Below are 15,873 nucleotides of genomic sequence, written 5' to 3'. Positions count from 1 at the left end.
ATTTATTCTTTCTGTTCTTTAACTTTCATCTTTTCCTCTTTGAGTGGCTGAAACCTTTGCTTATTATTTTCTCTTTTTGCATAATTCTTCTCATTTTCAGTTTTCTGCTCTTGTGTAGGTTTAGCTTTATTTTCCTTGTCATTAAATTTGCTTTTGCTCTTTCACATGTTAGTACTTAATTTTCTCCATCTTCTTAATCTTATTTATATAATCTTCTTTCAGTAGTAGTTGTTCTTCTGCTCTTTAGTCTATTTTTTTTTATTCTCAGGAAAAAGTGTATCTTAACTAATTCTCAAACTGTTCACTTAAGATGAATTATTATACATCTTTAATTATAAAAATTGACACACAAGATGAGCCACGAAGCAACATCAAGTAAAAAAAAAATAATCAGCAGTTTGTTTGGTTTATGCAGAAATTTTAGTTTTCTTCTTTTTCACTTTCAACATACTTTCTATATAAAACTTTAAACCTTAAGTTACTTTGGTTTCCCATTTCTCTTCAGCCTACTTGCTGCATTTTTCTCTTTGCATGAACTCAATCCTTCGCTATCCTGTCTTTTTGATTTTTTGTGTTGTTTTACCTGTTCATTTCTTCTATGGTTACCTTTCCCTGTAATTCCAACTTTTACAAATGCTTTTCTGCCTGTAATGAAACTAACTCGTCTCTTTTCCAACTACTTAATTTTTTTTGATGACACCTTATACCTCAAATGTGTTGGCCAAATAAATCTGCAAGTAATCAGACCCTTTTCTATTTTATCTATGATCTTTTTTGGGTTTTTTTTTTGGCACAGTGTCTCATATGCCTCTCACTCAGTATTTATGAAATTTCACAATAAAGTATTGATGCAAAACTTGACTTATCTGAGGCCAATTATTTTTAACTGCTCAAATTGTTTGTCTTTATCCATTTATCTCTAAATTCATCAATCAGTTCTACCAATATACACTGAATAATTTAAAAACAACACTAAAAGTTCTCTATACTTGAATTTTATTAGATTTTTTTTCAAAATATATATACACAATATTTACAAAATGGCAGTTTATCATGTCAGATCTGTAGGGGTATGGGGATAGGGAGGAGGCATTGCAGATAAACCTTCAGCTTCTGTTGTTAGTGAGCTGCAACATAAACTATTAAAGCATTGCAGACGCAATACAATACTTACTAGCGAGAGTGACTAATTGCACATGGCAAACGGTCACAAAAACATACTCAACATAAAAGGAGAAAAGAGAAGAATTAGAAGAGAAGAAATACTGGTTAGAGATTTATAGATGGAGAGAAAAGGGGGAGAAGAGGGCATGCAGGGAGAGGAACTAAGAGAAAGTGAGAAGAGACAAATTCAAATGAAGACGAGTTAAAAGGAAATGAACACAGCTGAGGTGGAGGGATGTGGGAGTTGTTCCAGTGTCAAATATCAAGGAAGGAGTTACAAGGACTGATGGAGGTATACAGTAACATGGGAGCAAAAAATACTGAAAACATGACTCAAGCATCGGAGAGAAAAAAAACAAAGCATCCAAAATGAAAATGTGTATTGTTAGTTATCTGGGGTGAAATTTTCTACTGAAAAGAAAAAAAGAAACAAAAGCAAACATCCTGGGCCGTTTCAATGCTGAAAACCTGAGATGTACACACTTTAATCATGTGTAAAAAAAATAAATAAAAAATTCTTACATTTAAACAAACAACCATCAGTCGAGCTCATTAACATGTGGATAAAGTTAATTTCATAACATGGGAGCACGAACCAGCACTTGTAAAATAAGAAACTTTGCCTAAAGATGACTGCATACTAAGTAAATTTTAAAAAGATACTAAATGTAGGTGGACTTGAAAGATAACATTTTCTGTATGTCCAGACACATTTTTGCTGATGAGGGTTTCAACTCTCAAAACTAGCTTCTACTGTAACTGACTCAAGCAGGTCTCTCAATCCAGCAATCACAAGCCAAATGATTCAACTAAATAAACAAAGTTAAAGAAAAACTAAATAATGTCAAACTTTACCAGGAAACAACTGTAGGTGCATCATTTAAAAAAAAATGTAAATGCATCTGGACAAACAGAAAACCACAGCAAAATCATCAAACATTGTTTATAAAAACTAAACAGGCATCATGTTGCACATAAAGACTCTTTAAATATTTGGGTTAGCAGCAAATCACATTAGCAGCAGCATCAACATTTTCCACATTTCATCATGTGAGGCTCCCATGTACTTTATCAGCTGTATGGCTTCAACTTCAGTGGGTCAAACCAGGAAGAGACTTGGATTGCTCACAATTCACTCTCTCCGGCTGGCGTCTGGAGGTGGTTCGCCCACTTATCATCACTCCTCCATGTGCTCCTGCAATGCAGCAGTGCTACGGGCTGAAGAATGAGAAGTCTGGTGGTGTGTGAGAGGAAGATTCGGGGAGTGAGGGGGGAGGGAGTAGTAAAGAGGACAGGAGGGTCAGGTAGATGAAGGGGGAAGAAAGAAAACATGTTGAGATCATTGGCATTACAAAACCTTTGCTGAAAAAATAAACAGTTTGGAAAATAAATCCTGGTTTACAAGTGTTTTGTCAGCCTGGCTGATAATTGTCCTTGTGCGGAAGGCATTAGCAATACTGCTACAAAAAAGCAAGTGACACAAATGTGGCAACGTGTTTTTGCCTGAAGGGACAATTCTGACAACCAATTTGTCTTATCAATGAAAATTGATCCAAAATTTGGTTCAAGAGCCTGTGCTACTGTATTTAGACTGTAATGGGACAAACTAGCACTGAAAACGGGCAATTATTAACTGCAATGTGATGATGATGATGATGACGATGATGATAACACAACACACTCCAGACCTGTCTGCATTTAAGTTTACATATTAACATAAATGGGATACGATCCCAGACAAAAAAAAATAAATCACACTTACCCATGTGTGAACAAAAAAACCCCTACACTATGCACTAATTGAAAATAAACCACAAAATATCATACAATATTTACAAAAATATACTGTGTAGACAAGTTAACACATTGATTGTACAGCAAGCCTGCACCAACCCATGTTATGGTCAGCTACACCACAGTCTTAAATACCTTAGGCTCAATATTTCTACAGTGGTAATCAATACTGCTCAATTAAAAAAATTATGTCAAACTGCATCCATTCCATATGGGAAAATTATAGCATTTGGTGTAAAGTCGGTGTTAAAGATCCTGTTGGTTACGGGGATATTTCCTGACATTTGCTGTCCAGTCCTGACTAGTTTTAGTAATAACATATTTTACCCCACTTATCACCCAAGACAGTGTGCAACAACACCAACATTACTCTAAGTCCCAAAAAGCACAAACCTCCTGAAAACAAATGAATCAAAATTACACCAGATACCTCCACTACCACTCTGCTGCCACTAAGAGAAACCCTGCTGAACACAGAATGATGCTTTTGTTTTGGAACATTGTAGGATATCTACTAGGAAAATGCAAATAAAAGCACTAATCGTCACTCAACTGACATCTTCCTCATTCTTAATTTATTTTCAGCTTGAAACTCATGTTCTGATTTAAATTATTTACTATGACATTTAGACAGCAGTGTGTATCTGTGCACTAAATTTGGGGGATCTTAGCAACTCCATTTTCAAATTTGTTTTGATACTTAATTCATCTGTTCAATATCATCCTATAAGTTTTCTTAAAAATCTGCTTTGCAGTTACATATTCTTTTTCCTATTGTCCGGTTAAAGGCCAATACTGCTGTCCAAAAAAAAAACCCAAACAAACAAAAAAACAAAAACGCATGATACATTTAACACAGAAGAAATGTGAGGCACCACCTCTGTTGGATGTCATCCACCTCCTTCCAGATAAGTCCCTTTCCCTTACCAGCAGCTTTTCAAACACCAGTGCCAGATGTAGTATACAAACCACTCGTTATTCCCGCTGGAAGAAGCAGCAGGTTTCCCACTGATGCTCCACCTTGCAGAATTCACCCTCAGCTGTATTTGAAGATGGCAGCTCAGCTGCCCCTGTTTCTTTCGATCAACAGCCGGTGAGGAGACGAGGGTGCACTTTGCTGTGTAGATCAGGGTGAGCTGGATTCCAGGTGTTCGCAGAATTTCTACCTGAGGACGATGGAGGCAGATTCCCTCTTTGCCTCTGGCTGCTTTGATTCAGAAGGTGAAGCTCAGCTTCAAGGGTGTGGAGGAGTGAGGATATCACCTTGAAGAAGAACACTTGCCTGTATCCTTATCATACACAAAGTCAATGCTCATCAGATTGAGACTTTTTCCTCAATGCTGGCCAACCATATCATGACTGTGACCAGCGAGTGAATACTAATTAATTGGATCAGGAACAAGACTTCAGTCCATTGCTTTCAGGGATCATACGACTGGGGACAAGGGAACAGGATGAACAGCCAGCTGTAGATACCTTTAGGAAACCAGGTGCAGGGCAGGACATACAAACCACCGTCTCTTCTTTCAGACAAATTGCTGGCATCTTCTCACCTCGCTGTTTCACAGTCTCTAAGAGGAAAGCGTAAAGTTGACCCGATTCTGTAGGTTTGACTTCCAACAGGACACAGCTGGATGAATGACTTGAAGAACAGCTGTTTGTATTTCCCTTTTGGTTGACAAGACTTGAACCTTCAGGTCTTGAAGCTGTTGACTTGAGGAAGGAAAAAACATGACAGAACACTGTTAGCTTTGACATCTGATGGTGGTAAAGGAACAGGAACCATGAGGGTGACTGCCTCCCTGATCTGATCCTGTGACTTCTTGGCCTCTAAATGCTGAGATTACGTGATAATCCCAAATTTGAACTGCTACCTCACTCTTCTGGCATTATAAATGTAGTGAGATATCCTGGGCATGATGTTGACCTATGACATTTGGGTGACAGTGTGTGAACACTCATGTTCTCATCTGAGTGTCAGAAAAATACATCTGCCTTCTGAAATCTGAGTATTTTAGTCTGTATCTATCTATATGGGTCTTCAATAGATGCAAATGTTCCAACTACTCTGTCTGGACTGACTGAGGTGTCTGAAGTGCAGTGCATTATATATGTAAGGATCCATGATGGTCCCCTAATGTCTCCCTTCATGGTGCTACCCTGCCCACCCCCTCAGGAGGCAGCCAATAAGGCTGTGCTGGTTTTGCAGTCTATCTTTTGGGGGTCAGAGGGTGTAAATGTGACACCTAGCCCACTAAGAAAGGCCATACAGGAGTCTAAACAAGAGAAACCCAGATTGGACTGCACATACTGCACCGGCAAGTCGGGCCTGAACCTGTGGACAGAGGAAATACAGATTCGGAGATCAGCACTCAAGTTATGGGGACCTAATGTTAGCAAACAGATCTTTGTGGAACATGACTTACGTTTTGACCATGGCCCGAAGTGCGACCTTTCTTTCCCTCTCTACAAACTTGTCAATGAGGTATGAAGCCATGCGTGGGGCTTCCATGTACAGCTTAAAGAAACGGCGATAGTTTCCTAATGCCCAGGCAGCACGGAGAGCAAGAGCATGAGCAACACATTCATCTGCCCGCAGCGCCGAGGTCAAGTACACCAACTCAGTGGTCAGATCTGGAGAAGACGACGAATGACAAAGGTTAAAATATGGAAGGAAAGGGTGAGAATGTGTATGTGCTGCATAATAGTGATGCAAAAGAAATGTGAGCATACCTCCAGAGTTTTTAGTGAAAATGTAGTACAGCAGTCTATATGCTGTAAACTCTCCAATGTTATCCGAGGGATTGTCCTTATACAGAGCCTTCAGCTGGGTCTGGCACTGGTTGAACTCTTCATGGTCTCCCTGAAGACAATTAAGATTCAGCTAGTATTAAAAAAATGTACTGTTATCAATTTTGACTGATACAAACTTGTAACGCCAAACAGACTCACCTTTTCCAGAGCAATACGTGCATGACACTCGTACACTTCCACTGTAAAATCAGTACGAACTCCCTGGACCTGGATAACCACAGGGAAAAATAAACACATTTAAAAAGAAAAAAAACAGGAACCCATAAGTTAACATTGTAAAAACACAAAGACAGAAGGACAAATGAAAAACATATGAAGATAACTAACCGTAAGGTCCTGACGTATGGACTTCATCTGTTCGCAGGCATAGAGGTAGTCCTGGTTGGTTTTCCAGTGGGCTTTCACAGCCTGCAAAGATTTTCTCAGGACCTGGGGAAGAACAAGTTCAGAAATAGAATTCAGTCTGGATCTTCTTTGATGCAGGAGAAGAGATAAATATACTCAAAGGTTTCATCACATGTCATCCCCCTTCTTCCAGTTTATTTTATGTGATTTACATAGTACAGAGCATACCTGTCAACCCTCCCCTTTTCCTGAGAATCTCCCATATTTTACCCTTTCCTCCCGCTGTCCTCCTATTTAAATATTTCCTGTACAACTCCTGCATTTTTACCCTTTCTAAAATACTTTTATTAGAAAGGAGGCATACGAGAAGTCATTCAACCAAACTGTACGCACCGATTTAAGAAGCGCAAAGATGGATTAATGTGGGAAGGATGGAGCACGTGGCAAAAAGACTTGAAGTCTGTGCATAAATCTCACCCAATGAGAGGAGGCTTACTCGTGCTTAAATAAAAGCAATGTATGTCAAAGTAATGATTTTTGAAAATATGCCTCACAGATTTCAGTGTATCACACAGAGGGAAAAGCTATGCAAGTCAGGATGCCAAGTTTGTCAAGCCTGAATGTGTTCAAAGTCAGTTACTTACTGCAGGAAATAGTTAACCTGATCATTGTTGTACTGATATTTTAAAGCAAGTGACTGTCTAGTAGTGATTCTAGGATTCACTGTGTCCCCTGCTACCACCCCTACAGTGGTAGGGATGGTGGGACAGCCTGGGGTGGAGTGCCAGGAAATTTCCCTCATATTTAAATCCCCATGTTGACAGGTGTGGTATAAAGTATTGTGAGAAACTGATATAAGATAACTTATCAACTCATTTATTCAGGATTTCTCAGATACATCATCTCTGGACTGCAAAACTACAGTAAGAAAACATCAAAAAGGCTGACAAAGAGTACAACTTACATGCACAGGGCGCACAGTGGAGGGGTCTGGGGCACAGGTGAGCCTCAGGTAGGACTTTGTGATGTCTTGGCATGTTCCCACAATGGGGCAATCCTCCCAGCTGAGGCCCTCCTGGGTTCCATCAGGTAAGTCTAGGGCATTGATGGAGAGAACCAGTGGCTCTGTGCGGAGTTGCTTGTGAAATCGAGCTGCCCTGCTCTGCTTCTTGGCTTCTCTGTTGGGGTCATGGAAATCCAGACCAGCATTTCCGCCTTTCCTCTTCTTTCCAACAACTGAATTGGAATCTTCCATGTTTCTGGAGGAAGAATTTAAAGGTTATTCAACAAGCTATCCTCATGACATAGTGTAGTAAAAGAAACAAACATTTTTTCTACATATTTGGCTTCCTCAAGAACACGACCACAGAGAAAAGTAAAGTCTTGTTTAGGCAGTTCAATGTAATTTTTGTAATAACATATGATTTTATTTACCGCCTTCCTCTGTTGGCTTTTCCTCCTCTTCCACGTCCTCTCTCTCCACCTCCACGTCCTCTATCCCTGTCATTACCACGGCCTCTCTGGTTTCGTCGTGACAGCTGAGGTCGGAGGTCACTGGAGATGCTGCTGTCTGACTGGGAGCCAGAATCACTGGGAGCAAAGAGACACAAGATGTTTAAAAAGAACATACATATAGCAGGACGTCCACACCAACCAAAGAAAAGAAGGGGAAACTATGTCTCACCTGCGTCTATGCCTTTGGTTACTGCGATCTCTGTGTCGGCCATGGGAGGGGGATGGGGAGCGGGAGGAGGAACGGGAGGAACTGGAAGATGGACTCCTTGTAGAAAATATATTCCTGTAGTGGCCCAGTCTGTGTCCACCACCCCTGCCTCTGGATGCTGCAGCCGCTGTGCTTCCACCACGGCTCACTGAGCCATCTGAGTTCCTCTGGGGTGGAACAGCTTCCCAACGAGACTGCTTGACCTTTAGCCTACAAAAAAACAAAAAACAAAGACCCAAATGTTAATGAGTGCTCAACCTGCAGGCAACACAATCAACAAATCTATTCAGAGCGATGAAAAACATAACTGAGTTTTGTTGCAGTAAAGCCTAGTGAAAAAAAGAGAAGAAAAGAATTGACCTCTGTACTCAACTGAAACCAAATCAAAAGATAGAACATTTGTTTGTTTAATCTGCAAAACTCATGTGCAACACCAAAAAAAATTCAAAGCTATATAACAATTAATATAACCCCACACAAACACTATTCCACTGCTAAACTCACTCTGGCAATGGCTCACGAGTCCAGTCAATGGTGTAAGCAGAGCCATCTTTTAACCGGTCCTGCAGAACTTCCTTCAGCACCTTCTCTGTACGATCTTTGTCCTCCTCTGTCTCACAGGCTGTAAAACAGCGCTGCACGTATTCCTTCATGGCTTGGGGCCAGTCCTGGGGTCTGGAGAGAAAGCATCTTAAGTCAACATGTTGTTCACAGATTAAAAAAAAGACTTGAGAATTAGCGGAGACAGCAGTTCTCACCGTGTCTGAGCGCCACCGGGTGCAGCACTGGCACTGGCTGGGGAGGAAGGAGTTGGATTCAATCCTGAGGGCTGCTCGCCTGTAGGAAAAGCCTGATTGGAAATTGGAGAACACTGAACCTGATAGGGCCTCTTGGGAATATTGAACTTCACAGAAGCCGTCCCAGGTGCCTCTGTGAGGAAAAGAGATATACAAAGGAACAGAGTTAAGAAAATCAACAGGGGAAGATTTTATATAACCAAAACTGTTATCTGTTCAGAGTCCCTCAAACCTCAGGATTTCCGCCTAATAAAGCATATTAAAGTTTTTTTCAGTGAAAATGAAAATAGTGATGCAAAAGTGATCATTCCTACTAATCATGAACCATTTAATAAATGCAATATCTGTCAAAATAATTACAATAAGGTTTGCTTTATCGCAAACAAAAAAGCTACTTCTTCTATATAAAGTGCTTTTTTCTTCAGATTGCAGACTATACAATCCAGAATCCTAGAATATCAATGGTCTGTATTCAGAGCCACATTTCTCCCGGCATAATTTTTTGAACTTCACAGCCTCCTCTCATACTAAGCTCCTCATTATGACTTGTAATGCTCCTGATTGGCCAATAATCTGACACAGAGCTCTCTGATTGGTATTATATAGATACATGGAGTGTGCGTCAGTACAACTGTTGCTAAGTGAAATGTCTGTCTGCCTGCACTTCCCCTACAGTGCTCCTGGTACAGAGATGCTCTCTGCCTCTCTCTTGACATAACAATACTACTTGCACATACTTTGTACATGTACAAGGGAAGATGACTTTCTCCTGCTCTATGTTCTTTATTCTACATGAATATGCCTACTTTCTGATCGCATGTAATATGCTTTTTTGTCATTTAGTTACAACTGGGGAAAAACATAACAAAACAAAACAAAAACATGCAACTTGCTGCACTCAAATGCAAAAAAGGGGCTAACATAACAGTATGCTACATTTAAGAAAAACAGCAATGACTCTAGTAAATCTGTTGAGAAAATATTACACATGTCAGCTAACAATAGAGTAAATCTTACGTTTCATGCGGTGCCACAGTTGTTGTCCTTGCTTTTGGTTTTTGTTTTTGTTGGCATCCCCTCTGCCAAGACCTGGCACATACTGGCCTGGCTGCTGTTGCTGCTGAGAGGTATTCTGAGAGGGCTGATAGCTGTTCTGGGCTTGGAAGCTTTGCCCATAGTTAGGTCTTCCCTGGGAATGATTGTACACTTGCATTTGGTTGGGATCGCCAGGAGGGTATGGCATGGAGTTATTGGCACTGTAAGCATTTTGTGATGGAGGAGGAGGGTATTGGGAGTTGGGTGGAGGAGGAATGGGTGGGGGTGGAGGGGGAGGGGGTTTCTCAGAGGTGGTTGGGCTCTGGGGTGGCTGGGGAGTAGCAGGGGGAGGGGGCTGTGGTTGGGACGGGTAACTGGGGGACTGGTCTTCCATTCCAGGCACTGGGGGAGGCTATAAAAAGAAAGAAAGAAAGCCATTTTTGCAGCACAATGAAATTAGACTTTTTCAGGAAAAAAAAGAACATTAAATTCAACAAATACTTTGCCGTACTATTACAATACTAGAGATTTGACTGGTTAACTGGTGACTCCGGCATTACTTTATCAGGTTCTCATAGCAATAGCTTTCAAAAACCAAAAGGGTTTGCAACAAAAAAACTCATCAGTTAAATCTGATTTAAAGGGGTCTATGAATAACTACACACTACAAATCCTTGTTACATACCTGTCCATTAGTGTTTGGAGTTCCAGGGTAAGGCCCTGGGGGTACGCCATACTGATTTGGTGGATATGCAGCTCCATACTGGAAATTCAGAGAAACCCATGTTGTCATTGTACCACTCTCTTACAATCTCTCAGAATCAGATATTATCAGATACAGGGGGAAAAGCCTTGCAGGTAACAGTGTTCCAAAAGCCTTGCATGTATATTAGATGTTACTGAGTTAAAATGTTGATAAGAACAAAATTATTATCTGTACTTACTGGACCCATGGGGTAGTAGTAGTTATAGGGGTAGGTGTATCCAGGATAATGCTGCTGAGTTTGCTGGTACCATGGATAGTACTGCTGTTGCTGCTGTTGCATGGCAGCAGAGTCAGTCACTGCTGGCTGAAACTGACCAGCCTGAAATGACACACATGCACACACAGCCTTGATATTTTGATTCCTGAACAGAGGAATCATTTACTAGTCACACTGCAATTATACCACTAACTAGTGTTTTGGCTTTGCAATTCCAGAGCAACACACACACACACTCAGAAAACAACAATAAACTGCATACAGCCTATGTGTAAAGATAAGTCAGCCTTTGATTGGAAGTTATACTGCACTGTGTAAATGAGAGTGTCAGTGATCAACTGCGGTTGATCCACATTTTTACTTTGCCAACTCAGAACACCTCAGGTGGATTTCAAAACCAGGACTAAACAAAGTTAAGCACACACAAATAGATAAAAGCACACCTCTGCTGTGGTCCGGTTGGCTTGTGTAGTCTTAGAAGAGCTCTGACTCTTGTTAATGGAAGCTAGTGCTTGTCTTGCCTTTTCCCATTCTGGGTTTTCGTGAACCTGGCCATCTCCAGCAGCACCATAGGACCTGCCATCAAAACAAGAACAGGAATCAACTGTTTTTGTCATCAGCATGCTTTAACTTGATTGACAGCACACACATAAGCTTAAAAAGTCTCGAGGCCAATTAAAAACATTTGATAATCTATCAAACAGTTTATCCCAAAACAGTTTTGACAGGCTAAGATGACATTTGCTTTCATGTCAGCCAACTTATTAAACATTTACGGCTACCTATTTGGCAGTACAAGTATTACCTTGGTTGCATCCAACTGCTAACATAACTGTCTTATTTAGAGCAACATTAGCCTGTGGATGTGAAGCCTACTAAGATATTTTAGTTAATCTAAAAATATGTGGAATTTAGTTCATGTGTGCTAAAATTTACCTATTAGAAAGAGAAATACTTAATTGATCCCTGGAAAAAAAGTCAGCATTACAGTTGCTCCCATTCAAGAATAAAATTATATATAAGCATATAGAAAATATAAGAATGGAAATAAAAATTGTAAGCATGTAAAAATTATGTGTGTGCATTATAATGCTATGCACAACCATATAAAAAATGAAATAAGATGGGTAAAACTATGTAAACAACAAAAATATTCAATATATACAACAGCTGTACACATAATAGTATAAAACAATAAGTGTGTTAGGATGAAAGTATTAATAACAGTATAGCTTGAGTTTAATGCACAGTATAAATAAATGCAGTAATTATGCCAGTAAAATCAGGGTATTGCGGCATTGCATTATTATCAATGCAAAAAATATTAAACAGTAGAAAACCGCACATGTAACAAAAAGGGGGGTCAGTACTGCACTATGAAAATATAAAAGAAATATAATGAGCTGCTAATGAGTTGAACATACAAATAACTAACAATTAAGGAGCTTCTGACGGTAGTGAAATAAGGCCAGGTCAATCTATCAACCACAGTACAGTTAGCTGCACCAACCCTTATTGACAGCAATGCCAATGCCTTAAATACAGCGTTATTTGAAAGAATACCAATATTACGCACCTAATCTATCTAACGTTAATGTTACCCTTTTTGGTGACCAAACGAATGGCCTGTATGTAGCTAACGGCTATCGGGTAGGTGTGCTAACAATTAGAGCTATCAACACACTCAGCTGAGCTAGCTTAATTACCATTAAGTCAAGGTTATAGTGAACGTTACCCATCGATGCCACTTAATATATTACCATTATAGTCTTAAATGTATTATATACATGCCATCCACTATGTGTTGTTGGCCTGCAGTAGCTATAAAATGCGACCTACCAGTTAGATGTAGGGGTTGCTTGTGTCGCGTTGGCCGCCATTTCGCCACCGTCTACAGTTAGCGTCAGAAAGCTAACGCTAGGACAGTTTTTCGCTAGCTAGGCTAGCTGGCTAGCGAGAAACCAGGCTAACGTCGCTAGCGTTAGCTCTCCTGCTACAGCAAAAGGTAAACAAGATTAGGACAGACACGATGATCAACTGTAAAACTACAAAACCGCAAATAAAGCTAACTATCCAAAAAAGTCAAACTTTAATATAAGTCGAGCAAAAGTGCATTTTAAAAAATAAACATTAGCATATTGGTTTCCTTCTTCGTTGACGACCAATTTCGTTTGACCAGACTGTGGAGATACAAAATGGCAGATAAGTAAAACTAGCCAAGTCAAGTGACGTTATGCGTGATTGGGAGTTTTCTGCCCAGAGTACGTCCTCTCAGGCAAGGCTGACGCCCGCCTTCTACAGTCGTGTTTAGAAGGGATACCCAGACCTGCGAAAGATCTCGCGAGAGTGATCATTTTGACGCCAAATATGATATTTCCTACGAGTTTAGGAGTTTTCTGACGCTAAATCTACCCACATCGTATCAACAGCACTATCACCATATAAACCATAAGAAGTTTGTTCAACGTGGACAGTAAAGAAACAACGCAAAGAAATATCGCGAGTGTTTCACAAATAAAGGGTTCCTTTTTTGACACGACCTTTTCTCACGCCCTCTGTACCGAGTCTTACAGGATCCACCAATCAAACATCTAGCTTTGAGTTTAGGTCAGAGCCCTATTCACTTACTAGCCCGTCTATCATAAAGACTGGGGCGGGATTCTAATGCCTGAGAGACTAAACGGAGGTCAGAATTTATGAATGCTTTTACATTGCTGAAGTTAGCAGAGAAAAGGGAAATAAAACTTTTCTGAACTATAATAACCAATGCTATATAGTGTATAATCGCCAATTAATAGGTATCAATCTCAAAATAAACTGTTGTTGTTAGTCCATGTGTTGCCAACATGGCACTATTTGGGGAAAACATTCTTTACCATGACCATATTTGGGAGGCTGGGCTGGCTATTCACCCAAAAATTAATAATTCAGTGTATGTTTTTACTTGTGTTTTCATTTCTCAAAAAATCATAGATCTATGACAGGCTCACTGGGATATATACATTTTATTCCCGTCTTCCTGTGAAGCACACACAGCTGCAGGATGTGTGACCTTGTGTGAGTGTGTGTATTACGGAGAGGAGAGTCATTTCCTGTCAGACAGTCTCTCCCACACTTGATCCCCCAAATCATGCAAGCCTTTTGGAAGTCTCTGTGGAGTGCAAATGATATTTGCAACTGCTGTGAGGTTAATACATGTGTATTTTGCTACACAGCGAAGAATAGCAGGGCTCTCTGGGTCTTTTTTAAAAAACAGAATCCAATTGGTACTAAAATAAAACACTAATAGAACATATTTCTGTCATATATAACTTTTTTTTCTTGGAATTGAGAGATTTGTATTGCTTTTTAATGCTGACATACAATAAAGTAAATGCCATAATGCCCTCCGTTTATATCCAGGCTACATAAAATATTAAGAATGTGTTATTATATTAAATTTATATATATTTATATTATAGGTTATTATATTCTGGAGATTTATCTGATGTCAGGATGTACTGCTTTCAAATAAACATGATACTGTATTTACTGTTATTTCCAGCCCATTTCTCACACTGAATGATAACATGTGCCTGCTGAATGAATAATTTGCTCCCATTGTTCCTGTCGGCTACATCATCACACAAATATGTCGAGCATTTGTGACAAGATCTCACAAACAATGACTCACTGCCAGCACCATTGTGTGGATACCTGGGGTTTGGTAATGCTGCTGTTTCTTTAACACATGGGAGGAAGTTGGATAAAGGAAGTTGGACTCTTAAAAATTATTTCTACTCATGTGGTCGACTAAAATTGTTTTTAAGAGGATTTGTTAGTTGTTGGTTGTATGAGTGAACAAATGTGAGGTTAACTATGTGAGTTAACTGAGTGACACCCTTCAACAATATTATTTTGTCAGCTAAGTGGCAACACATGTAGGTTAACTTCACTGACTGCATTCCATCATAATTGCAGGCAACTTTAAGTCAAACCCCGCATAGAAATTTCAGCGCGGCAGTGGTGTAGCATTAAGTATACCCATAGCCTGAAAAAAGTCTTTAATATGTGCGTTTAGCCCAGTGAAGCGACCACTGAGAACACTGAGGTCATGGTTTCAATGGCTGTTTTTCTAGGAATCTGGATTTTAGCTATGGCGGAGGAGTGATATTCAGCAGTTCAACATGTACACATTATTCAGACAGATTCCACGATTTTTAAGCTCATTTAATAGATGTTTTAAAACAGCATTTTGTTAATCACGTCCTCCTGTATATTCTTTACATATATTTTAGAATTTAACTTAACAGAAATTTGGCATTTAATGTGATTCTGTTTTTCTACTCTGATATCTATTGCATGTCTGTCCATCCTGTGGCTCTTCCTGATGTTTCTTCCATTTTTCACTCACTAAAAGTTTTTTTTTTTTAGTGATTTTTTCCTTACCTGAATCGGGGGTCTAAAGGACTGAGGGTGTTGTACACTGAGCAGACTGTAAAGCTCCCTCAGGCAAACTGTGATTTGTGATATTGGGTTACATTAATAAAATTTGACTTGACTCAGTAAATGAAACAGAAATACAATTTTATAAGTCAGTAACTTTGATGGATATTTGCTGGAATTAAGTGTGTTGAGTTAGGTCAATTTATTCTGCATTGTGTTTAGTTTATATATCTTTAAAAAAATCCAACAAATCCCATGGAAAGACCAAAGCCAACCATCAATCCTACTTACAAGAATTGTCTATGTAGTCAAAGCCTCTGATCCTGACCATCATCATTGTCCAGAAAACATCAGTCACCATCGTTATACTGGATGATTCATTCCTTTGTTAACGTGAACACAGGGACTGTCGTTCATTTTGAGTCACAACCAAATATGTTGTCCTAAATACTGATGAGTGCACAAAAAGTGTATTATTCTTTGCTGTAAATAGTCTAACACAATACACTATTTACTATGGTTTGAAGAATGTTTTTTTAAACTATATTGCTCACATGTTTTATTTAACAGTTTTTTGTTTTTTTTTTAAAGTTATATATTTTTGAAAGATTTATGTGATCAATGATCCAGGGGCTGAGTGCCACAGGCATGATGGAAGAAACAAAGTATAGATCTCTTTCAGCATAGTGACATGAAATAGTAGGTTAACACAGGGGTGACCAATGATATAAATTAATGTTCTGTTCCATTTAGCTCAAACAGGGTCAGTGCGCCTCTACTGTAACTTCAAGAC

The 15,873-nt window shown here is 39.4% G+C and overlaps 1 protein-coding gene across 1 annotated transcript; it reads right to left on the bottom strand.

Moving 5' to 3' along the window:
- Positions 1 to 979: 979 nt before the first annotated feature.
- On the bottom strand, positions 980 to 12,866 carry leng8 (leukocyte receptor cluster (LRC) member 8). Its single transcript, XM_084726664.1, has 15 exons — positions 12,495 to 12,866; positions 11,099 to 11,231; positions 10,617 to 10,757; positions 10,358 to 10,435; positions 9,655 to 10,084; positions 8,599 to 8,770; positions 8,345 to 8,515; positions 7,802 to 8,050; positions 7,552 to 7,707; positions 7,082 to 7,376; positions 6,100 to 6,201; positions 5,911 to 5,979; positions 5,692 to 5,821; positions 5,385 to 5,592; positions 980 to 5,293 (listed from the first exon to the last, which is right to left on the bottom strand). The coding sequence occupies exons 1-15, from the start codon at positions 12,533 to 12,535 to the stop codon at positions 5,131 to 5,133; spliced, it is 2,538 nt and encodes an 845-aa protein (XP_084582790.1). The 5' UTR covers positions 12,536 to 12,866; the 3' UTR covers positions 980 to 5,130.
- Between the last annotated feature and the right edge of the window lie 3,007 nt (positions 12,867 to 15,873).

The sequence above is a fragment of the Lutjanus erythropterus genome, chromosome 9 (assembly GCF_056507025.1).
Source record: "Lutjanus erythropterus isolate fLutEry1 chromosome 9, fLutEry1.hap2, whole genome shotgun sequence".
NCBI classification, from domain to species: domain Eukaryota; kingdom Metazoa; phylum Chordata; class Actinopteri; order Lutjaniformes; family Lutjanidae; genus Lutjanus; species Lutjanus erythropterus.
This window is presented reverse-complemented; position numbering and strand designations above follow the sequence as displayed.

Bases quoted from the DNA above. Each gene is read 5' to 3' on its own strand.
- leng8 (XM_084726664.1), bottom strand. From the start codon at position 12,535: ATGGCGGCCAACGCGACACAAGCAACCCCTACATCTAACTG. The intron at 5,593-5,691 runs GTATGCTCACAT...CGTCTTCTCCAG, and splicing joins TTTCACTAAAAACTCTGGAG to ATCTGACCACTGAGTTGGTG. The intron at 5,294-5,384 runs GTAAGTCATGTT...CTCTGTCCACAG, and splicing joins CTTCGGGCCATGGTCAAAAC to GTTCAGGCCCGACTTGCCGG.